At 42.7% G+C, this 23,206-nt stretch overlaps 3 protein-coding genes across 4 annotated transcripts; 2 read left to right on the forward strand and 1 right to left on the reverse strand.

Annotated features, from left to right (window-relative positions):
• synpra (synaptoporin a) lies at nt 1-4,788 on the forward strand. Its single transcript, XM_085924016.1, has 6 exons — nt 1-33; nt 134-199; nt 3,030-3,154; nt 3,469-3,667; nt 3,772-3,963; nt 4,025-4,788. The coding sequence occupies exons 1-6, from the start codon at nt 16-18 to the stop codon at nt 4,274-4,276; spliced, it is 852 nt and encodes a 283-aa protein (XP_085780142.1). The 5' UTR covers nt 1-15; the 3' UTR covers nt 4,277-4,788.
• Nucleotides 4,789-5,273: 485 nt separating this feature from the next.
• thoc7 (THO complex 7) lies at nt 5,274-6,991 on the reverse strand. The gene is made up of 8 exons (XM_085924735.1): nt 6,872-6,991; nt 6,534-6,654; nt 6,321-6,448; nt 6,149-6,235; nt 5,980-6,037; nt 5,689-5,755; nt 5,540-5,609; nt 5,274-5,436 (listed from the first exon to the last, which is right to left on the reverse strand). The coding sequence occupies exons 1-8, from the start codon at nt 6,924-6,926 to the stop codon at nt 5,375-5,377; spliced, it is 648 nt and encodes a 215-aa protein (XP_085780861.1). The 5' UTR covers nt 6,927-6,991; the 3' UTR covers nt 5,274-5,374.
• Nucleotides 6,992-7,596: 605 nt separating this feature from the next.
• On the forward strand, nt 7,597-21,228 carry atxn7 (ataxin 7). 2 transcript variants are annotated; one of them, XM_085924733.1, is made up of 13 exons: nt 7,597-7,767; nt 8,616-8,712; nt 10,847-11,065; nt 11,246-11,314; nt 14,521-14,625; nt 17,030-17,327; nt 17,681-18,030; nt 18,154-18,236; nt 18,404-18,678; nt 18,819-19,008; nt 19,125-19,246; nt 19,453-20,560; nt 20,676-21,228. In XM_085924733.1, exons 3-13 carry the CDS (start codon nt 10,855-10,857, stop codon nt 20,691-20,693), a joined length of 2,829 nt encoding a protein of 942 aa, XP_085780859.1. In that variant the 5' UTR covers nt 7,597-7,767; nt 8,616-8,712; nt 10,847-10,854; the 3' UTR covers nt 20,694-21,228. The 2 variants fall into 2 exon arrangements, with proteins under 2 accessions (XP_085780859.1, XP_085780860.1); XM_085924734.1 differs by lacking the exons at nt 7,597-7,767; nt 8,616-8,712 and having other exon boundaries at nt 9,765-11,065.
• The last annotated feature ends 1,978 nt before the right edge of the window (nt 21,229-23,206 follow it).

Consider the following 23,206-nt stretch of genomic DNA (forward strand, 5'->3'; position numbering starts at 1 on the left):
GGACGCGCTGCTGGAATGGACACTGCAAATCAGGTCAGTAAATGGCACAATGCTCAGGATGCCTTTATTTAACTGAATTAAAATGCATAAAACTAAAAAATATGATGATGGTCCTACTTTCGTGTCTTTGCAGCTTGCATCTGCGGGAACCTTCCAGGTGCTTAAACTACCTCTGGGATTTATCCGTGTTTTGGAATGGGTGAGTTGGAACATTTTGTTTTCATCTCATATATGTGATAACTTAATTAAACACGGTTGAGTTACATAATGTGCGATGCCAAGTGACATTTACGTCGCGCCCGCCGCTATTCGCATTTTTGCAGTCAAACATTGAATTGACCTTTAATTGATCATCGTCACATCATTTTGGGGTGATGTGATTAGCAACATCACAACCATGCTGCGGTGACTTGTAGATTAAGTTAAAAAAAAAATTCCAATTAAGAATCTATATTATGGATTTGGCGTTTACACAAAGCGGGGGGAGGCATGTGACTTTAGTGTTCCATTCGTGCGTATTTTTGATGCGCCACATAACACCATTCGTCCATAAATCATGCAACATAAAGTGAAACAAAGAAACAATGCAATGAAAGTAATGGGGAAAACAAAATAGTCTCGTTTTTATGTGCTTTGAAATGAACCTTGTAAATAAATCTGTGCGTGTGTTTGCGTGGTTTGTTGCAAATGGGAAAATTCAGTATAAATAAAAGTACAGTATATAGTACACAACCTTGTTTAATTCAATTGTACCTTCTGCAATATTGTATTAATTTAGCCTACCGTGCTTAGAGCTCGCAGTTCTGAGGTTTAGACTTCAAATATCATCTTAGCCTCTGTGGACTTTTTTTTTTTTTCTTATAACATTTAGTAGGCTATAAAAACAAAATGTCATTGCACGTTAGAAAGCATCACAAGTTTGCGACTTGAGTCGATTGCGTGACTTCAGGCAATAAGAGCTTTTCTTTCCTGGTTGACTGACCAGCATGTGTTTTGGCTAATACTGTCCAACCTTTAACTGTACAGATGATCAGCCATGTGGACACTAAAGCTATATTCACATCAGCCATACTCATTGTTACAGAGCTCCAGTGAGTTTGCCACATCTTCATTTAAGATTGGAAGTCATTAGCGACCATGCCTCCAAAGACTGATGATGATGATGATGATGATGATGGTGTGTGTGTGTTTGGCACACAATCTTTGGTTGGCATATTCTATTCCAAACAGCTGTAAGGTCGGTCCGCTTCCCTCCGCCATAGACTAACTCATGCAGAAGCTGTCCCTTGAGATGTGCCCAAGCACTTCACTGCATGTGTGTGTTTGTGTGTGCGAGCGTTCGAGAGCGATGGAATGAGAAAAGCTGTGAAATTGCACAGATGAATGAGCACATGATGCTAATGATATACATTTGTTTATGCATTGAAGCATCATCGTACTTGCGACATCTCGCACGCTTGCACGGGCGCTGTATCGTATTGATAAAATATTCCGATTTTTCTTTCACCTGAATACGCAAATCTTAAAGAGTACCGACTTAGTTGGAATGTCATTGTCCAGGTGATGGACCCTGGATGAAATAGTCATGAGAAGCAATGGACATTAGAGGGCCATCAAAGAAAAACAGTGTAAGAAAATCTTAATGGAGATTGTTATGCTTGTGGGCAGTGGAGCCTGCAGAGTGATAGAGAGAGTGAGAGAAATGAGTTAGTGGGGTAGATGAATTGGAGCTATGCAGGATAAAACGCACTCCCCGTGCATGAAGGGATTAGCTGCCACTAAATGAGTTTATTTGGTGATGCTGCTGCTGTGAAAAGATAAGACAAGCTCTCTCATGAAAGTGTGTGGACATTTCACCCGTGTGCTGCTGTTCATAAAGCGGGTAGCTTTTGAGACTTTTATTCCGATTAAGTGGATAGTTGTTATTATTATTATATTTTTTTTTACATGGGTTATTTAGAACGTGTCAAGATGACTCAAACTATCACATCAAATCAATGGTCAACAAATATTCAACATATTGTCAAAAATGTATTTATTTATTATTAGTATTTACTTATTTATTCATATTAAGCTATCTTCTGTTATTGATGTTAGTATTGTCTATCTGAATTTCTCCCCCGGGGCTCAATAAAGTATTTATCTGACCATAATGAAGTGATATTAAAACATACATTTCTTTTGTAAAGGCTGCTGTACTGTTGGAAAATTAATTAAATTAAAATAATTTAGACAGGTGTTTTGTTTTTATCTGCAAAAAAAAAAAAAAATTCTGATCTGACAAAATTTGTTTATAAAAACCATGCTGTGAGTCTGCATATCAAGCCATTCAGGTCAGGAACGGGGGCAAGAAGGGAGATGTTTTTTTTTTTTTTTTTTTAATTTTGATAACAAACATCTCGCCGCATTCTCGCCGTTCCACTTCTCTTTTCTCTCTCTTTATGGCTCGCTCCCTGAGGAGCCCAGCTGGGAGAGGCAGATAAACACGCAGGGTGTGAGGCTTAGCAGCCACCCTCCTGCTACAATGCCACACTCCACCGTTCAAAGGACCCTGCCTGAAATGAGAGGGGCTAAACCCCTCCGATAAATCACGGCAAGATGAGACAGCTGCAGGAGGGTGGTGTACAGCAGGAACCAGATAATCATCTGGGGTTGTTACTAACACTTAAGAGCATTTATTATACACCTCCTATCCCCACTTGTCTTATCCCAACTGGCAATTTGAGATCGGCATGGGAATGCCAGAGTATACAGCATTTGAGATTTTATTGTTCTTAAGATTTGTGGAAGAGTCTATATTTTAAAGAGATGATTATAATTATTTATTTTAATAGATCAACATTTTACAGCTGACTAGAATAAGCCAAAAGAATGGCAGCCATGTTGGCAGGGGCAACTGTCTCATCAAAACCATTATGGGAAGTGTGAGAACATAGATGTTATTTTAGCATTTTGGTTCCAGAGGTGTGCTTTGTGAAATATTGCATTTCGAAAAAAAAAGTCATACAAACTCTCTCTCTCTCTCTTAGCTATTTGCCATATTTGCCTTTGCAACATGTGGTGGCTACTCTGGGCAGCTGCGAGTTAGTGTGGACTGCATGGAGAAGGCCAGCAGCAATCTCAGCATTGCCATTGACTTTGCTTATCCTTTCAGGTGAGACACGTTTGAACATCTTTGAACTCCTAACATGCCTATTCAGTAGCTCTAAGCAATAGTTGGAATGGGTTCAATGCTCTTTTGACTGACTTGAGTGTTTTACTTCACTTGAAGCTTAAAAATCTCCATGTACATTGCTTTCTACAGCAGTGATTCTTAAAGTATGTTACAGCTACCTCTAGCGGTAGGTTAGAGAATCGCTGTCTCCTGTTATTGAATGGTACTGATTCTTGGTCTAAAAGGTTTGCAAACCACTGATCGAGAGCAAATGTGTTTTGAATGACATGATCACTGTGTCTATTTTGCATCAGGTTGCACCAAGCGTCATTTGAAGCACCCATGTGCGAGGGCATGAGGAGGGAGCAACTCTTTCTCATTGGAGACTATTCATCGTCTGCTGAGTTCTTTGTTACGATTGCGGTCTTTGCTTTCCTCTACTCCCTTGTCGCCACTATCGTCTACATCTTCTTCCAGAGCAAGTACCGCGGAAACAACCGAGGACCACTCATCGTGAGTATCGTTAGCCGTCTCCATTTGTGAAGATTGCAAGCTTAGGTCTGGTTTTCTGGGTGTGCAATGCAAACTTATGTTTTTGTGTCTTGCGTTCCTTGTAGAATTTTGTTGTTACCGTTGTGTTCTCCTTCATGTGGCTTGTCAGCTCATCAGCTTGGGCCAAAGCTCTGTCTGATGTCAAGCTAGCTACAGATCCAGCTGAGGTTCAGCTCCTCATCTCTGCCTGCAAGGATCTGACAAATAAATGTGGCTCTGTGCAAGAACCACGCTGGTCTGGACTCAACACCTCAGTGGTAGGTAATAAGATGGCTAGAAAGTACACGAAATAAATACAATCTCATTTTTTCTCTCCAGGTGTTTGGATTCCTCAACTTTGTTCTCTGGGCTGGAAACATCTGGTTTGTGTTCAAGGAGACTGGTTGGCACAAGGGTGCTGGCAGGTTTGTGGGCGGGGGTTCTGAGAAGCAGAGCGGTAGTGTGACCGAGCAGCCCTACAACCAGGGCAGCTTTGATCAGTCAGGGAGCTACAACACCCAGGGAGACCTCGGCCAGCCGTCTGAGTACAGTCAGGTTGGTGGTCCCACCTCTTACGCCAATCAAATGTAGTTTGCCTTTTTACACCTTGAGTGGTACATCTGCATTTTGATCATGGCAAAAAAAATGAGTTTGCACCCTACGAATAAAGGTTTTGTCAGGTTTCTTTTTTTTTTTTTTTTTAACTCCTAGTTCTGGGTTTTATTTTTTTTTGAGAGAGAGGGTATTATATTTCTTCTTGTTTGGATTATATCTATGTATTTGCTTTTTTGAAGCGTGGACATTGTCTGTTTGTATATTCCAAAATTTGGAAATAGTGTTGACCGTGTGCATGATACCATGTTTGCGTGACACTGTGTTGATCTCTGTAAACTTTTTTTTTTTTTTATTAGACCAGGCAGCATGGCATATTTGGAATTTATTTTACAGTATGGTTAGTTTTTTAAATGAGAGGAAGTTTGTTTTATTTAATGTAGTATCTATATGGTAACATTATGACTCCTGTTAAACAATGTAGGTAATTTTGTTTTGATCACATAAGGGGATTGTTCCCCTTGAGTTCACAAGTGGGTGCTCTTGTAACAATTTACTGTGAATGTTGTCTATGCTTGTGTCAAGAGTTGTAATAGAAAAAAAAGTAAGATTTAGCACTATTAAAGCATGCCGACGTGTCCGCTGACATGACAAAACCCGATCCCAAAAAGTGTTGTTGGTTTTTATATACAAAGGTTGCTGAGTTTTTATTCTAAACTGACAATCAATTTTGTGTTTATGGAAAGAAATGATACTCAAAGTGACTGAGATGATGCCTGTTGTAAGGAATACAACAATCGCAACCCTTATTGTTGACTTCTATGCATGCATGTGGTAATAAAACAGCTCACGATGCAAAAAAAGTGTAAAACACTTGTGCTGTGTTCTATTTTTAACAAAAAATGAGCAAAGCTTAATATGCAGGTCAGATGCATATTCTTCTCGCTATAGATTTGAAGCAATGGTCAAATGTCAGAAAACTCATGTGAATGAGAGTCACCGATGATCTCAAGCCTCTGAATGTTGTCAGAGGTTTGATGAATAACTTCAGACTGTAGTTTTCACATTTATTCAAAAATGCAGAAAATTCAGCATACAAAATTGGTTCACTTAATTCAAAATGAAAGAACGGTGTCCTTATTCGACAGTCTCTGATGGACTTGGCTGATTGTTTTCGTCAATGTCTAGTTTCTCATCATCTAGGAGGTGAGTGAGATTCAAATGATTAGGAAAAAAAGTCATTTCTTGTAAAGGGTGACAGAAAAAGGAAGTTCTAAATTTAAAGTGTCCTTGTTTACTCACTTTCAAGGGTCTGCTGTAGCTCCTGAATGGTACTGAGTAGCACGTGGAACTGCTTCTTTCGTAGTTCAAACTGAAATCAGACCACACAGGTCATCACATCTGGTTTATTCAAAATAAATACATATAGTTTAATTATTGATGCATATTACCTTTGCATCCACATTCTCCTTGATGTTAGACAACTGTTGGAGTTCTTTGTCAAGTGCCTCCAATTGCCTGCAAGCAGTCAACATAATTACAGTGTTAGAGCAGCCATTTGGTCTCGGTTTAACTAGTTTATGGCAATTAAAATGTATGCAAAATGCAGTTTTTCATTCCCCCCCCCCCCATGTTTTGTACAGGTGGGAAAAACGGTTTCAAATTCAAGATAAACCAAAACAAATTCACAGAACAGGCTGGGTTTAACTGTAAAGATTCCACTAAATATATGATGAACTCACTTGAGTGTTTCGTGACGATTTGGGTGATTCTGAATAACCTTTGCAAGCGCATCATATTCTGCAGGAGAAATATATATGACCAAGAATGTTAAAAAGTACCAAGCATTTTTCTTATAGGCTCAAAAGCCTGTCCCATTCATTTTGAACCCAATTATGTAAATATTCTTACCTTGGCGGTTCTTTCTTACTCTTTTTGCTCTCTGGATTTCCTTTTTGCATTCCGCAATCTTCTCATGTGCTGACGTTATATTTTGTTCTGTCGAGTGCAGATACACCCCAAGTATAGAAAGTGAAATGAACTTCCAGCATATAATTGAGAAAATAATGCAATAAAAATGTACCTATATTAGAGTAGATTTTGCCATAATTCTCCATTTCCTTCAGATTCATATCATAGACCATCAGAGTCTTCCCCAGGGAGAATTCACATTGGGCAAGTGTCCCAAGCATCCTCTGGTACTGTGCAAAGCTTTTTTTTTTTTTAAAGAACACATTTTAGAACACATTTTCTGAAAGCCTCAGCGTCGGTCTATCAATCGGTCAAGTTCACTGACCTTTCGTCTGGGCTTCCAGGTGAATTGCACCACTTGGTGAAGGTTTTCAACAACAAATTGATTCTCCGATCATCCCCTGCTCCATCGCCGTCGATAAGAAGACGCTTTCGAATGACTTCATCTGAAAATGAACCAGAAGAACCTGTTAAGGTTCACGTAGCTAGCCGCTAGCGGCTAAAATTGCTACACGAGAAGGGCTTGCAAATGTTGCATCTGGAATATCTGCAACAAGGTCAGCGTTGTTAGGGAGAAACATATCGACTCGTTTTAGAGCTTCGACTTAAATCGACTGTCTTGTAACATAAATGATCTAAAATAGCGATGAAATTTGTAGCTACCATCTGTAACAGACCCCATCATGTCTTCATCGGTTCGTATTCTTCTTCTCCGCATTAGCAGAGTAAGCAGAGACCAAATGGAGGGGCTTTACCGCCCTCTTCTGGATAAGATTCAGAGCACAGCCATCCGTAAAAAAAACATAACAAAACAATTTTGTCCGATTGGAATGTAAGCGTTTTTTAAAAATGATTTTTGAAAATATCCAATGATTTGCTCGTGATTGATTTAAAGATTGACAAGAGAACGCATCATTGTAGTTGATAACATTTTCACAAAATCACTTAAATCACCCTTGAGTTTGTTGCCAACGTTTGTTACTATATACCATTGCTGTCACTGTTTCTTTACAATATGCCGTTGCTGTCACTATTTTTGTTCCGCTCTATTGGACCAGATGATATTAGTCATCTCAGTCAAGTAAGGGGTAAAAGTAAAAATGAAAAAAAAAAAAAGTCCAAAAAATTAAGTAAACTCAGGTAAAGAACATTGACCCGAGAAAACTACTCAAGTACAGCAACAAAGTATTTTCCCTCGTCACTTCCTACCTCTGGAAATTATGAAGTGACCTTTTTGTTTTTGATGTTTGCATAGCTCTAATTACCCGTTTGTGTCCTAAATCTATCCTTCCTTTCCCCAAAACACGCTTGAAACAATAAAACGCGAGACATACTGTGCGTGAGCTATTTACAGGGGGAGCGCTCGTCTAGGGCTCAGTGACGTCACATTCCCAGAATGCAGTCTGGTAAACAGACATGGAAGCACCTGGTGAAGACCTCCACAGAGGCTGAGCACCGCACTCGCTCTTTCTCGCCGTGTCCTGCCCCCTTCGCCCCTTGCATCCAGTTGATTTCAATCGGCCTGGCGTTTGTTTACACATACGGCATCCATAGAATCGGTAAGGGCAAACTTGCCGCGGCTCCGTGACGACGGCTAATGACTTGTGCTGTGCTGTCAGGCTGCTGGCAGCTTCCTCGCTAATGCTAGTCATGGCTGGCTTCAGGCTTTAGCTAGCAGGGCGACGTAGCCACCAAATGTTCCCTGATAGTATTTGATAGAGTTGAAGTGGATGCTGCCTGATTTTGCTACACGACTTTTGTCAGATGTACACAACACGTTTTTCACTTGTGCTAGTAGCTGAAGCGCACGTACCTTTTCGCACGTCAATCTCACTCACTCACTTTTCAGGTAATGATCGTTGTTGTTTTGGAGGTGGGGAGCGAGGCGACTCAAAACTTGTTCTGTGTTGAACTGCCAACTGAAGTCGATCGGCGATGATAGGCGATTTTGTTTTTTTTCCCTTCTTCTCACTTTTATGCTTTGCATTGTAGTTGCGGTTGAGAGTTCAAATCGCAATGTAGTTCAAGTCAGGCTTGATTACAAGTGAGGGATGAGAGAATGCACGAACGCAGAATCACGGTTTTATTCACATTTACTCTCAGTTTATATTAGAACATGAAAGAAATTGAAAAAGGCAAAAATATCACGATTAGAATTACGGCTCTAAAATGGTGTTTACAAAAATAAAAAGTGAAGTATAAATTCAAACGTAAAGCAGATCACAAGTGTTTTGTCTGTCTCAAGAGTTGACTAAAATGTTGGAATGATTTTATAGAGAGGATTACCGGTACTGCTTTCTGATCAAAAGCTCAATAAAAACATATTTGTTGAATTACAAATTTGAAGGGTTAAGCCTGTCAACATAAACTGCTGCTAACTAGTCCCCCCCCCAATGTGTGATTCCAGATTTCTTCTTCAGTGTGTGCGGCAGCCAGTACGAATCCAAACTGATGTGGATCAGCTGATTGAGTTACAAATAAGTTTCTTTTTTTCCCTTGCCAAGGTAACGTCTCATTTCTTCATTTTAACTTGACTTCTGTGCCATTCACATTAATTACTGTTGAAATAATGGTAGGAATTATATTTACTGATTCAATAACACATTTTATAAAGGCAATATTTAGATTTGCAATATTTAAAATGGTACATCATTATAAAGCAACAATTTTTCTAATCTAATTTACGTTATAAATATTACATGCCACTTTTATATTACATAACATTTGTCATTCAAACGCACACATTGGATTTTATTATGATTGTTTAATCACAACACTGTAATCCATTTTGCGTGCAGGAGTCTTAAAGTGTTTGTGTTCCATTCTACCACACCAAATGAGGGAGAAAAATTCCACACTTTAGGGTACCTTCATTTCTGTGGATTTATATATGACAGTACCCCTTTGCACCTATCCTGCAATACATCCAAAAACAATAATCAAATAAGTAACGTGGTTATTGGTTATTTTTTTTCAGACCCCTTGTCAGTTACTTAGTAAAGAGGAAAATGCAGATTCCACAAATGCATTTTACAGAAATGAAAACTTATCACGTGATCATTTGAATGCTTTGTTTTCACTTCTTGTGTGCGCTTATATGCACATAGCTTTTTAGTAGTAGGGACATGAATGAAAAAATGGACATCAAACTGTGTTTATTTAACAGGTATTACTAAATTGGAATTTTTGGCTTGACTGTTAGGTAAAACAATTGACTGTCACTTAAAATCAGGACAGTCTACATTCATGAAAATTCCTTTGCATGTTTCCCCATTTGTGTCAGTGAAGACAAAGAAAAGCTGGCACGCTTGGAACGTTTCATTTTGAAAGTGAAAGTAACCAGACAGTCTGGCCAGCTTACGAAATGCTTTTGGTCTGTACCACAACAAACTATTTCTACCCTTTTCTCATGGTTTACTTTCATGAACGTTCACATGCAAAGGAAAATGAATACATCAGTATGAATGAGTCACCACCACCACCTTGTTTCTTTCTTTGTCTGTCACACAAGCATCCATTACCATCTAAATGATAAACATGTTCGATTGTCACACTTTGACCAGAGTGGGTGTTTTGCCTTTGCAAATGATAATTACACATATGTTTTTAGTTTTTATTGTGGAAAAGCTATCATGCAATCTTATAATGTACATTTTTGTTACAGATAACAACAATGGCATAAATGGATAATTTCTCCTTCATTTTTTCCCTCCAGAGCTCTAAGCATTAAAATGCATTGATGCTGGGAGATCTATAGCTATACTGACAAATATCCATTTAAAACCACACAAAACAACCACGCTAACACGCAAGGGATTTGAATGCTTCAAATAGCAGAACAGGCATGTGGGAAGATACTTTAATCATGCAAATGAATGCGTTCAAAATGAGGACCTTTTTTTTTTTGTGGTACTGTAAGTCAAAGGTGAGATCATGCATAGAAATGCAATGAGGTGGCGTCGGTATCATGGCATTGCTGGTAGATCGTTGCACTTATGAAACATCACGTTAGATTATGTCAGGGTTTGCCAGCATGAGCCCCCCCATGGTCCTGGTCTAAAAATAGCTCATCGGTGATGGGACATTGTCATTTCCAAGGAATGTGGTAGAACTGTTTATTTGGAAATGTAAACACTTGCAGATATTTATAGAAATAAAGATTTGCTTATAGATATGTGTTTCCTACCTGAGAAAATCCTTGCGATTAATGTGACCAGTGCTTTTACATATGAATATAATTAATTATTATTAATAAGATAATTAAAGAAGGTTGCTGAACTCAGTAGTATGCTCAGGTCACACAGGTACATTCCTAGGAGGCTAGCAATAATTTGTTGCGTTGTCATTGTGAATCAATAATAACTGCAATTGTCAATTTATGCTTTAGTGGCAAAAAAAGAACGATTACTACAAAAAAAATTACTAATGCTTAAACAGCCTGGGAGCAGAGTTGAGGCCGTCCGTTTCCGTAGTGTTTTTTTTTTTTTTTTAAAATAAATTTATTTTTGAGTCCTTCCGATTGCTCGTGTTTTTTTTATTTGTTCATTTTGAGTGATGTGCGAGGCGAGACAACGCGGTAGCGATCATGAGGAAAGTCCTCTTCTGCGCCGAGCTGACTCTCGTGTCGTTACATTGTAGCGGAAAGAATGTCGGAAAGGGCCGAGGATGACGTCAGGGGGGAGCAGCGCCGAGCAGCCAGGCAGCAGCTGAAGCAGCAGCAGCAGCCGAGCCAGCGCGGAGAAGGCTCCACAGCAATGGCGACTGTTGCGGAGCGGAGATCCTTACCCAGTCCAGAAATAATGGTGGGACAGCCTTGGAGCAACTGGGTCGACGCCGCCAAACTCCACGGAAACGACGGTGAGTCCGCTCGCGTCCCGAATGTGTCCGCCGAAGCGAGGTGGAGCGCCGTCGCCGGCGCTGGTGTGCTTATTTGTGGCCGTTCGCATGCAGTTGTCGGCGGAATACGAAGAAACCATAGTGGGAGCAGCAACGTGCAACTATTTATTTGCCTCTGTTGTCGGCTCGCCCCATTCTCAGGTGCTGAATTGGAGGAAAGTTTCAAAGACTTGGGGAAAAATCGCGAAGCCATGCGTTTGTGCAGAGAAGGTGAGAAACCCCCCCCCCCCTATCCAGGGCCAAATGTGTACAGTAGAGTATTTGGGTTCTGGGCTTTTGTACATACACACTTAATCTCTTAGTTCAAAATGCCCTCTACAGCAGATCAAATGGCTGGACTTTTTTTGTGTGAAATATATGTTATTTATCTGATAGTTGACATCCGATCCTAAAATAACTTCTTGAACAACTTAAACTGTCTGTCATTGAGTATTGCCTTAAAATGTTCTGTACTATCAATGATAACACTCTAGTTGTCTTGCACATGTAAACATGCGGGAGTGTCCCATTATTTGCGACATTATTCTTGTAACTCCGGGTCATCTTTCGCATGAAGTAAAAAACAAAAATAATAATAACAGAATTGATTAGCAAGCCAATTTAATAGAATATAGCAAGGAAGTCAAATGTTGGTGATTTCAAATAATATTTACACAAGCCCCATTTCCTCTGACAAATTCTCTGTTTCAAACAAAAAAGATTGATAAACATCAGCTCGGATTTAGGAATATTGGTCAATATTTTTCTTGTTTTCTTACACCTTTTGAAGAAAAACAACCCAGTCTTTTCCAAAATGCCAGGTCCCATTTCAAAATCTAAAAATGAACCAAAACCTCAGCATTTCAGATTAAACTCACTAGTTCCCAAATAAATCGTTTTCATAAGCAGAATAAGTACGACGTGAACATGCAAATAACGTCATCTCATTTGGGCGATTGCTGATGATGTCATCAGCATGTGTCAAGTCTAAGTTTGTTTAGTCTCACTGTGAACTTGAGGGTTAATTACTCCTTGTCCTGGCACTTATCTGGTGTTGTCCTTTCATAGGTCAACAATGTGGCCTGTGTGCAGAGCATAAGACCGTTGCACAATTCAAGTAGCGCATAACCATGCGGCTAACAAACAAACAAACAAACAAACAAACAAACAAACAAACAAACAAACAAACGCTTATGTATACTGTGCTACTGCATTTAACATCGTATTGTACACTAACTGGCGTTGCATCTCTTGTCATGCAGCTGTGAACTGAAACTACATCTCCATCACGTGGCACTTTCGAGATCTTCATTGGACTGATCAGTTCTTTGCCGCGTGTCTCGATAGAATTATATTTGTGTGTGTGCGCGGGGGGGTTATAGCAAGTGGCTCTCCCACTCCCTGCCATGACTCATGCCAGATTCCTACTGTGGTGTAACCACTGCCATGCTATCGAACAGCTTATTCATACAAACCGGCGGGTTTTTTTTTCTCTTCTAAATGCACAGCAAATAATGACTTTGTATATATGCCACATATACGGCGTCAGTCGGAGGTTTAGCTTCATCCAGTGTGTGCCGCTGGGAGGCAGCCACCTAGATCATTCATCACTGCCGTGGATGAGGATGCTGAAATGAACTGGACTCTCATTCCCTGCCTGTGTTTTGCTGCTCACCAGCGCTCTTCTTCCAATGCGCGCAGGTCCTTTGCTCACTCTCTTTGTCTCGCTGAGGCCCGCTTCTGCTCTTTTTCAGTCTCTATCTACCATGCTAGTTTCTTGGCTTTGCTTCTCTCGTCCGTCTTTTTGCTTTTCTTGATGGCTTCCTTTCTCCCTGCATTCTTGCCCCCCCCCCCTCCCCTCTGTGTGATTTAAGGATTTAAGGAGACATGTGCAGAGTGAATGCTTTTTTTTATTCATTTTTTTTATATAAAAACAGAACAGTCAGTGCGTACGTCTATTCAATTAGAATTGCAAGCAGATCTGAATGGGGGGATGCTATTAAAGTTGAGCCAAACATTTGCGTAACACTCCCAAGTTAGCAAGTATTTTGGTTCTATTTGAGCTTCCCATAATCTGCTGAGAAAAATATATTGAATGGATGAGTAGAATTGAGTGTGAAGAATCCTCCACCAAATATTGTTGACTAAATCTCGGGTCAAAAATCTTCTTGTTTTGGTAACAAATCACAGTTGGCCATATCTTTATTGAACAAGTAGTTTTCCATCGTATCTTTTCTTCCTTGTCATTTGGGAAAAAAATAAATAAATCAATAAGCTGTTGTGGCCAGGTGGATTTGCAGGCCCGTGACTACAGAACAAACCAGTGAAACATGACGTTTATCTTCTATTCAGAGAAGCCAGGCTCTTAATAGCACACATTAGCAGCATGAGTTTCTATTCAACCCCTTCAAAATGTCATTTATACACTTTTGTCAGAACTGTGACCTCACTAGCTTTTTTTTTTTCTTTCTTTCTCCCCTATGGCCACTTCAGGCCACAACAAAAGTCTCTTGGTGAAGGAGACGTTGAGCAACCACAAAGTGTTTTCACGCATGCACAAAGTAGACTCGGTCCGTCAATTCAGCCACAAATGAAGGCCACTCGGCACCCTGAGAGGCGGCCCACCAGGTAGACCTTGTTATGTGGCCATTGAGACAGTCCTCATCCTCTCCAGGCCCTGTCAACGATGTTTTGAGGACCCTTGACTGTCTTTGAGTGCTACATCTTGGAGAGAGGCTCCACTCTTGCCTTCTCTCCTTCGTTTATCTCACCATCACACCCCAAGCAATCTCTTAATTAACCTCCTCAAATTAGGATTTTTCTTTTTTTCCCCCCTCTGTGTTTGGGAGGTTGGAACTAGCCATTTAGTTGATGGAGAAACTTTTCACAGATTTTGCTTGTCTTAAAAACCACGACAGTATATTCAAGGATACCATCAAACGTAACCTTTTGGAAAAGACAGAGCGCTATTGTTTGTTATCCAATGTCTCCAAACCTCAAAGCAAGATGCGTTCTAATTGAAAACAAAAAACAAAAACTTGCAATTATTTGGAGCATTCCCGTACAACATGCTTTGTCATACGTAGGAAAAAAAGTTGACTCAATGGAAAAGTTATTTGACTGCAGGTAACCTTTGAATCACTACCTTGGCCTTTTCTTATCACCATGATGAACACAGCCAAGTGCGAGATAGTCATCCCTATTTTTATTTGCCGGGCTTAGCCGTCAGTTTGCTCCGATTATCTTTTATTTATTTATTCAGTCCAAACGTGTTTGTCGTATTTACACATAGGCGTGTGTCTGTGATCATATAGGCTATGAACGGAACATAATGCACTGCCAATCAATCTTGTAGTTTTCTTGGAATATGTCTTTGCGTTGTGTTCTTGTTTCTTTACGACTCATCCCCGAGCAATCCAAATTTCCCCTGTGCATAGATATGCCGATATTTGGCCAGTATCCAGCGCACGATGACTTCTACCTGGTGATGTGCAGCCACTGTAGTCAAGTAGTCAAGCCTCAAGCCTTCCAAGCACATTACGGTAAGTCTCACAAATATTCTGTCAAGGCCAACACTTCCGCTCTATTCCGAGGCGTTTTTAAGGTAGACACTTGGGTGGTTTTCAATGCGCCCTGGTGATGTATTATTCAAAAGAATGCCAGAAGGAAGTCAATAAATCTGCAAAGAATTAAACTTTTGCATGCCACTGCCACTACAGCGTTGCTTGATGAGGACATTTCTTACATTGGCACCCGTGTGCGGTATTGCTTTTCCTCCTGACACCAGCTCCCAAACCACTTTGCCTCCTTAACACAGAAACCTGAGAGTAGTCACCACCAACTTTGATTTATTTACTTAACGCTCCGCCATGTGCGTGCGTGGCTGTATGCATGTATCCAAATCCCCTGTTAATATTTGATGCCGTTTTCCGTTCCCCAACTGACGTGCTACTTTCTTTAAAACACACAAAAAGCAGCTCAGTTTTCCGAGTTTGTTCATCTGCAAGTGGTATATTTTGTGCTACTTGAGCCACACTTTGTGGTCGGCCACAAGAGAGAGCAATAACAGTACATATCATAATTACTTTGTGCATCTTAATTACATTATAGTCATTGTTAAATTAAATGCAGTAATCACGGGATTGTAGTAATGGGGCATTTACATGAGCAATATAATAACTGAGATCGCACATTAATTGATTTAGAGTGGGAGCAATATGTAAAAAAAGTATTTACTGGTCTCTGCAGAGCAGTTAAGTCAGTTGGGATGCTCTTTCTGCAAGCTCATGTTTCCATGGCATCGCGAGAAAGCTTTGCATGTTCTTCAACCTCGATTCCGAGATAATCCCCCCCCCCACTCGACTACTTTTATTTTTTTATTTTATTTTTTTATACTACTGTCTTGCATGCATTTTTGAAGGATTCTCCCTTAACATTGGGGCCAACCCTTTAGACGTGAAAAAGGATATGAAGGCGTGACGTAACTGGTATTGTGTTTTTCAATCAGTATTTGTGGTTTGTTTGTGGAGCGTGTGTGGGCTTTCCTGGGAAGTTTGTGCGCTGTGACTGTGACCGGGCTAGGACAAGGCAATAGAAAATGGGTTGGGGGCAGGGAAGTGATAGGGGGAAGGAGCGGAAGAAAGCCATTATTCTGTTCTTGCAAAGTAGGTGGCCTAGCTTGTTCTGCATCTGGATGTGGATTACAAAATGATGACTGCGTACACTTTTCCTGGCGTCACTTTGTCTTGTGTGTCTGTGGGATTATTGTTATTATTTTTTTAGCTAAAATAGTCAAATTGCTCCCCAAAAATTAGACGCATAAAGTTCTCCAAATGAAAATTCACAGAAAGCAGAGCAAAGCCCATGAATGATTCTCATCAATCACTACGTATTGTGCCCAAGACACACATTTTCAAAGTTTGAAAATGGAGGTCAAAGGTCAAATTACAGTTACAGTCACCAGCGGCTCGCCCTAACCAGCAGTTTTAAATGGGTGTGCATGTGTTTGTTTGCGGCGGAGTGTTTCCGCAGCGACAAGATCGTTTGTAGCTCACCTGTTGAGAAATAAACTTTTGCCCTTCGCTCAAATCAAACGTTCATTCGAATCGAATGTTTACGCTGTTGGTCAGCATGGTTTGCATGATTTTCTCAAATGTTATGCTTTTGTGCTAAATTGAATGGTCGCTCACAAATTTTGTGTGCTGTTTGCAAGGAAATATGCTCATTGCTGGATGTTGTTCAATCAAATTTTAAACAAGTTTATGATATTTTTTTTGTCCTCTTTACAGTATGACTTCATCTTCACTATTTTTGCTATCCTCCACAGTGCTTTTCATCATGCTCAGGCATGACAATGAAGCTCTTGACCTATCGGTTGTTTCTATTTTAAGGCTGAGTTTGCGTGGATCACAAATGCTGCTGAGTATTGTCAGAGCAGGCTTTTTATGTCCTATTACGGCTAGCCTTTCTCCTTGGCTGCGGGAAGACGAGTGTTCAATCAAAGCTTTATGTCACTGTCATGTGTGAAGACAAATCTGCTGCCCCTGCACCAGTTAGTGCTCGTTAGTTCTTGATGTTATTTATACCGAAATGATGCGGAGGTGGTTAAAGAATGTTTCATGAATGTCTTTCCTGGGAATACTTCAAAGCTTTGGTCCCTATTGTCTTCCGAGTGGCCCTGATGCTCAATCATCTTTTGCACATTAGCATTGTGTTTATATCCATCGATACATTTGGGGGGAGATGGAGTCAGTGGGAATTCCCGCTAGCCCAGATGACCTTGACCATATGCAAACAAACAAACATTTAATCTCACATTTATATTGAGTGACAATTTAGTCTTCTGTGAAGTTTTTCTTTTTTATGGAAGGAAGCCGGAGTATTCAGACACTAGTGATCGTATGATTCAAATGGATTTCACCAGACTGCTTTGTTGTGTTTATCCAGAGAGAAGACATAACTCTGCCATCAAGTCAGCATCCACCTCGCCCTTCCTTTTGTCCGGAAGGAACAGGAGTAGTACTAGTAGCGGTGGTCTCGGAACCGGACTTGGCTCAGGGTCTCTCACCGGAGTGACGAGTGGAGGGATTGTTAGCCGAACCGCCACCGCTGGATCGAACTTCTCTTCTTCCGCAACATCCTCTTCCTCCAATCCCAAACTACTCAAACCAGCCAAAGACAAGGTGTCGGGCATCCAGCGAAGGCCTCCCTTTCCCCCATTCAGGATGCTGCAGCCGGACAAGATGTAAGTTGGGCTGCGCTGCCAAGGTTGCACACTACATGAAAAAAAAATAAAAAATAAAAATGTTTTACTTAACATTTATGCAAGGATGCTGTCCTATGCAACCAGTAATAATAATCAGTTCTTTCGTCTCAACCTTGATTACAGCTCGTAATCACCGTGTTGTCCTGGATATGTCCGCCATAACCCTGATGCTCACAAATAAGGAATCATGAGATTATTTTTTTTTTTTGTCCTTCCAGCTCCACCCACATGTGCACATTTGTCTCTTATCATGCGTTTCTCACCGGCTCTATGTTTCTAACGCTCAGCTTCCTCCTTGCCGCTTTCTTCATTTCTGTCACCTTCTCTTCCAGCCTCACCCCGGCTGTCAAGGTGGAGAAGATGCATCTGAATGTGGACTCGTCAGCTAAGCTGGTGCAGGTCCCCTCTGCTCCCGCCACCACCTCATCCTCCTCTACATCCTCCTCTAGCACCACTGTGAGCTCCAACAACAACAACACCTCCACCACCACCATCACCACCTCCTCATCCTCAGCCCTTAAACCAGGCCTTAACTGTCCCTCCATACCAAAGCCTCCCTTACTAGCCCCGGGTCAGATCCCCAACGGCAAAGGCCACCTGTCAGTCCTTTCGGACAAGAAGCAGGACAACAGCAACAGCAGCAGTGCCAGTAGCAGACGCCACCTTAACAAGAAAGTGACAGGTCAGCTGGGTGAAGGCATTCACATTGCTACAATATTTCAAATAGGCTGGACTGATTTGAAAACATTTTGTTCCTCTTTTACTGTCTATATCATTTCATGTTTTCACTCTTCCTTTCCTTCAGAGCGTGAGTTCAATCCAGATATTCACTGTGGTGTTGTGGATGTGACAGCTCGGAAAACCTGCACAAGATCCCTAACATGCAAGGTAATTATGCTTTATCAGTTTGTTCATATCCATGTGGCACAAATATATTTTTTTACCGATAGCAGGAGGCGCTGCGGGGTAAAATGTCAGCCTCTACAAAGCATGTTAAGACTGGAACCCAAACATGTTCTTTTCTGAATCAAGACCTTTTGTTTTTGCCGCATCAGACACATTCCTTGGGCCAGCGGAGGGCAGTGCCAGGGCGGAGGAAGCGCTTTGACACATTGCTGGCAGAGCACAAGTACAGAACAAAGGAGCGAGAGAGAGAACTCCACCAAACCCATTCCCAACCAACTCCCCCTCTCAGGGACCCACACCCCTCCCTCCATCTTGCCACTTCTTATGATGTCCATCCGGTGGCTCATGGCAACGGCCCTGCCCCAGACGCCACCAAGATTCTGCCATCCAACAAACTCAAATATCACAGCCCTGGTCTTCCACGGTCAGTGATGCCCAGTCCAGCGCCGCTTGGTTTTCTGTCATCTGCTAGGATGTTCTTTTTAAATGTCATGAATAATTAACTTGGAACTCAACATCTTTTTGTTACAAGTTGAGAATCACTTGGTGCTCTCTACCCAACAGATTGAACAACACACACGGGCCTGGTACCCCAGCGGACCCCGCAATAGTCCACGACTCACCACATCATCCCCAAAGTGCTCCCGACGGGCTTTCTCGAGCCTCCAGCGATGAGGGAGAGAATGAGGAGCGTGAGGAGAGCGCTGAAAAAATGCACTGTCACTATTCAGGTTATCACCCTCGACCGGTAGCTGTAAGTGTTTATTTATTTATTTATTTTTCGTTCTCCTGTAACACTTTCACTCTTCAATGCCTCAGTGTCAACTGAGCAAACATTGACCACTTTGATTGCCACTCTCTTTTTTTCAGTACTGTAATTTTGGAAGTCGACTGTTTGGGAGAGGTTGTTACTCCTTTGACAGGCGATGGGACAAAATGCGATGTGTCCTCTCTGCAATGATGGACAAGCACGTCAACTCTCAAATGTGGAAGTAAGTCAAGAAGATATTAATGATGGTGTCCCCAGTGTTGCGGCCCACGATCTGTTACGTGTTGTATCGTGACTCGCCCTGTCGCATTAAAACAAACGTGAGCATCATGGGTTGCAGGCAACGTGTACGACAACCGTCAGACTTCATGCATAAGAATTCAAATCAAGTTGTTGGCGTTGCTAAAAAAAAAATTTGTTTTGTTTTAGGAAAATCCCTATGGCCTTGGAGAACAGCTCTTCCTTTGCACCTAACCATAGGACAAGCACAAATTCCCCCAGTAGCACCCCATCTTCAGGCTTCCTGGGCCCGTCTACGACCATGCCCCAGACCCCGTATAGCCAATCGTTTGAGGGCAAGCCTGTGCTCTCCTATGGGACCACCTTAAACGCCCGCAGCTCTCCACAGGGAGGGCCCGAGCACCCGGCCTACGGCACCACACAGGCCCGACAAGTGTCTTCGTCGCCGCAGATGCCTTCAGCCCACTTGTCCTCATCCACCTCCCCTTTAGCTCCTTCACTCGCCTCAGGCCGGGCGCTTAAGTCCCGTCCCTCCAGCAGCAGCAGCAGCACGACCAAGTCATTGTCCATCAGGCCCAAGGAGATCTCCACTGGTTCCTCCACACCCATCATCCCCATCTCAGTTGGCGCGAGCAGTAACAGTAGCAGCACCAGCTTCAGCTCGGGAAAGAAGAGGAAGAACAGCTCTATCCTCTCGTCGTCCCATAGCTCCTCAGAACCTGCTAATGCGAACTATTCTCCCTCGTCCACTTTCAAGAAGAACTGTGCAAATGTCGGCAGCTCAGGGAGCACCTACCACCACAGCTCACTAGGTTCCTCCTCCTGCTCATCGTTATCTTCCTCCCACAGCGGCGTCCACAGTGTGGGCCTCAACTGTGGCCCCAGCGTCCGCACGAACTCTCTCAGCCTCAAGGCCGAGCTTTCCGCAGGGTCAGTTGGCGGCTCCTCGGGCCCGCCGGCGCGAGGCCCGGCTTCGGGTAGCCCCGCCGAGTCCATCAAGCGTATGAGCGTGGTAATGAACAGCAGCGACTCCACCCTCTCTCTGGGGCCTTTCGTCCACCACCAGTCCTCGGCGGACCACCATAGCAGCTTCAGCCACCATTCCTCAGAGGGGCGCCTGGAAGGCAAGAAGCGCAAAAGCTCGCCTGCCTCCAGCGGTGTCAATAGTGGAGGTGGGGGTCCCGGACCGGGTCGGTCCAAGGTGTCCAAGTCACCCGCCATTAACAACATCCACGGCAAGCATGGGCGGAACATTCCGGGGACGCCGGGCTTATCCAACAACTCCCATTTACATCAGGTGAGTTGTGAGGCCACAAAGGGACAACCTGGTGCCGGCGATATGAGTCATCAATCCAGTCGTTGGACATTTCAGATGCACTGACACATTTTCTTTGTCCCCCTTCCCCACGCAGCCAAAGGCTCGTCCCTGACACTGGTGTCAGCCCGCAGAGTGTGTGGATACGGCACGATGACGGGGAATAGTCCGCAGCGATCCGCTCTGGACTGTTAGAGGCCTTCTAAAATGAAAACCCACATTACTCTCAGTTTCCCACAATCCTCAGGTTGGAGATGATCTGGACTGCCCAGTGAGGTCAAAAGTCCGTACTCGTTCTCCCAAAGCCATGTCTGTTGGAGGGGTACTGGGGACAAGCGGTGCTCGGTGGAGATAGGTCGCGCGCGGAGCCCGCCACGGAGCTCCGCTAGCGTGGCGGTGTCCTCGTATTACGGGTGGTCTTCCAGAAGGTCTCGGCGCGGGAGCAAAGCGAGCCATGAGTATCCAGGGTGCACTCGGGTTCCGGTTAAGAGCTGTTGTGAGCTCTGCGGCCGTAAGCCGGCATGACACTGAGCAAGTGGGGAGACAACAAGCCCATCTCTTCCTTGTGTGTGTGTGTGTGTGTGTGTGTGTGTGTGTGTGTGTGTGTGTGTGTGTGTGTGTGTGTGTGTGTGTGTGTGTGTGTGTGTGTGTGTGTGTGTGTGTGTGTGTGTGTGTGTGTGTGTGTGTGTGTGTGTGTGTGTGTGTGTGTGTGTGTGTGTGTGTGTGTGTGTGTGTGTGTGTGTGTGTGTGTGTGTGTGTGTGTGTGTGTGTGTGTGTGTGTGTGTGTGTGTGTGTGTGTGTGTGTGTGTGTGTGTGTGTGTGTGTGTGTGTGTGTGTGTGTGTGTGTGTGTGTGTGTGTGTGTGTGTGTGTGTGTGTGTGTGTGTGTGTGTGTGTGTGTGTGTGTGTGTGTGTGTGTGTGTGTGTGTGTGTGTGTGTGTGTGTGTGTGTGTGTGTGTGTGTGTGTGTGTGTGTGTGCGTGCGTGCGTGCGTGCGTGCGTGCGTGCGTGCGTGCGTGCGTGCGTGCGTGCGCGCGTGCGCGTGTGTGTGCGCGTGTGCGCGCGCGTGCGTGCGTGCGTGCGTGTGGCAGGCCAATTGAGCATTTCTTCAATATCATCATGCGCTGAGTTGTCGTTCTACTCACGTGCCGTCACGTTTTAAACTGTGATGTATTTTTCCACTACTGTATTATGACATTTATGAAGAATGGCTTTTACTGCATGTTATTAGTGAGACAAAACTGGGCAGCGATTGGCATCTGCTTGCAACTAGGAATATCAGTGAGTATATTATATTTTATTATTTCATATCTAAAACCTGATCCGGAGTACGCAGATGCCATCTTTGTTTTCACACCAGTAGAAAAACTTTTTTTTTTTTTTTTTTTTTTTGTGTGTGGCAAAACTTTTAGTGTGCAGATGTCAATGCAGTTTTGGATCACGAGTAACTTGTAGTTCTACCAGATTGTATGACACTGGTCAACACATTTTAAAATTTTTTATCAAAGAATCAAGCAACCTTTTGAAGGTTTTTTTTGTACGAATCTCTAGCACATCAGGTTTTAATAATATCATGATGAAGGTTAAAGGTAAATTTTGCTCAAAATTCCTATACACGTCCTTATTGCGCAACCTTTTGTAGGTCAAATTCAAAAACTAATAATGAAAACATTTCCAAAACCACATGTGCTAAGGAAAAAACAAAAAAGTGAAATTTCTTTTTAATTGGTATTACAAATACAACAAGGGACACTTCAAGTCTGTTGACCAATGTTTAGAGTGTATTCGTACTCCAAGCGATTCAGCGCAACTCATGATATGGAATAAATGCTCGGAAGGCTTTCTGTACGTGTGTGAAAAAGACGAGCGAGTGTGTTGAGAAATCTTCTCATGTCAGATTCTGATGGACTACTGGAATAATTTACGACTCAATTTCACCCCCTGCGCCTGATCTCAGAAGCCTTGGAAAGGAGAGCAGGATGGGCGGCAAACACGCTCGCTCTACCCCAACAGACAAACAATCACCTTGTTTTTACGCTTGGTCACTCGGACTCGGCTCACTCGTTTTGGGGGCTCCGTGCGGTAGCTTGAGAAGAGCCGGTATGGACGACCCTGTAAATGTTTTTATTTGAATGCCCCCGCAGAATTATGCAAGTGTTATCATATTCCAATGTTTTCTTATGAGCTTTTACACTGTACTACAAAGAGTCTTCGTAGATGAGCTAGAGGAGTGGGGGTTGCGTTTTCAGATATGAAACCCGATGCCCCCTCACGCTTGATTTTCATTTTTTTTTGTTTTTTTAACGATGAAACAAATTTGAAGCGAATTTCAGAATCGTGTCAATGTGCAGAATGATAGCCACAGTCGACCTGCTTCCCCAACTGTGAAGAGCACGAAAAGAACTTCACAGCGCACAGGCAATGCTTATTTGATAACTAAGCTCACCTAAAGCTGCTACTTTTGTGTCGAATGTCGGGCCGCTGAAGTGGTTGAAGGTGCATTGCCTGCGTGGATGTGAAGAATCTGTGCAAATCATATTATGGCCACAATCTTTTCTCGCAATTACTGTGGGTGATCCACAACAGCCTGTGGAGCGATGTGAATTATGTGGGTTTGTTTTTCTTCCCCCG

This window comes from Syngnathus leptorhynchus, chromosome 11, assembly GCF_054491065.1.
Source record: "Syngnathus leptorhynchus isolate UIUO chromosome 11, UIUO_Slep, whole genome shotgun sequence".
Lineage (NCBI taxonomy): Eukaryota > Metazoa > Chordata > Actinopteri > Syngnathiformes > Syngnathidae > Syngnathus > Syngnathus leptorhynchus.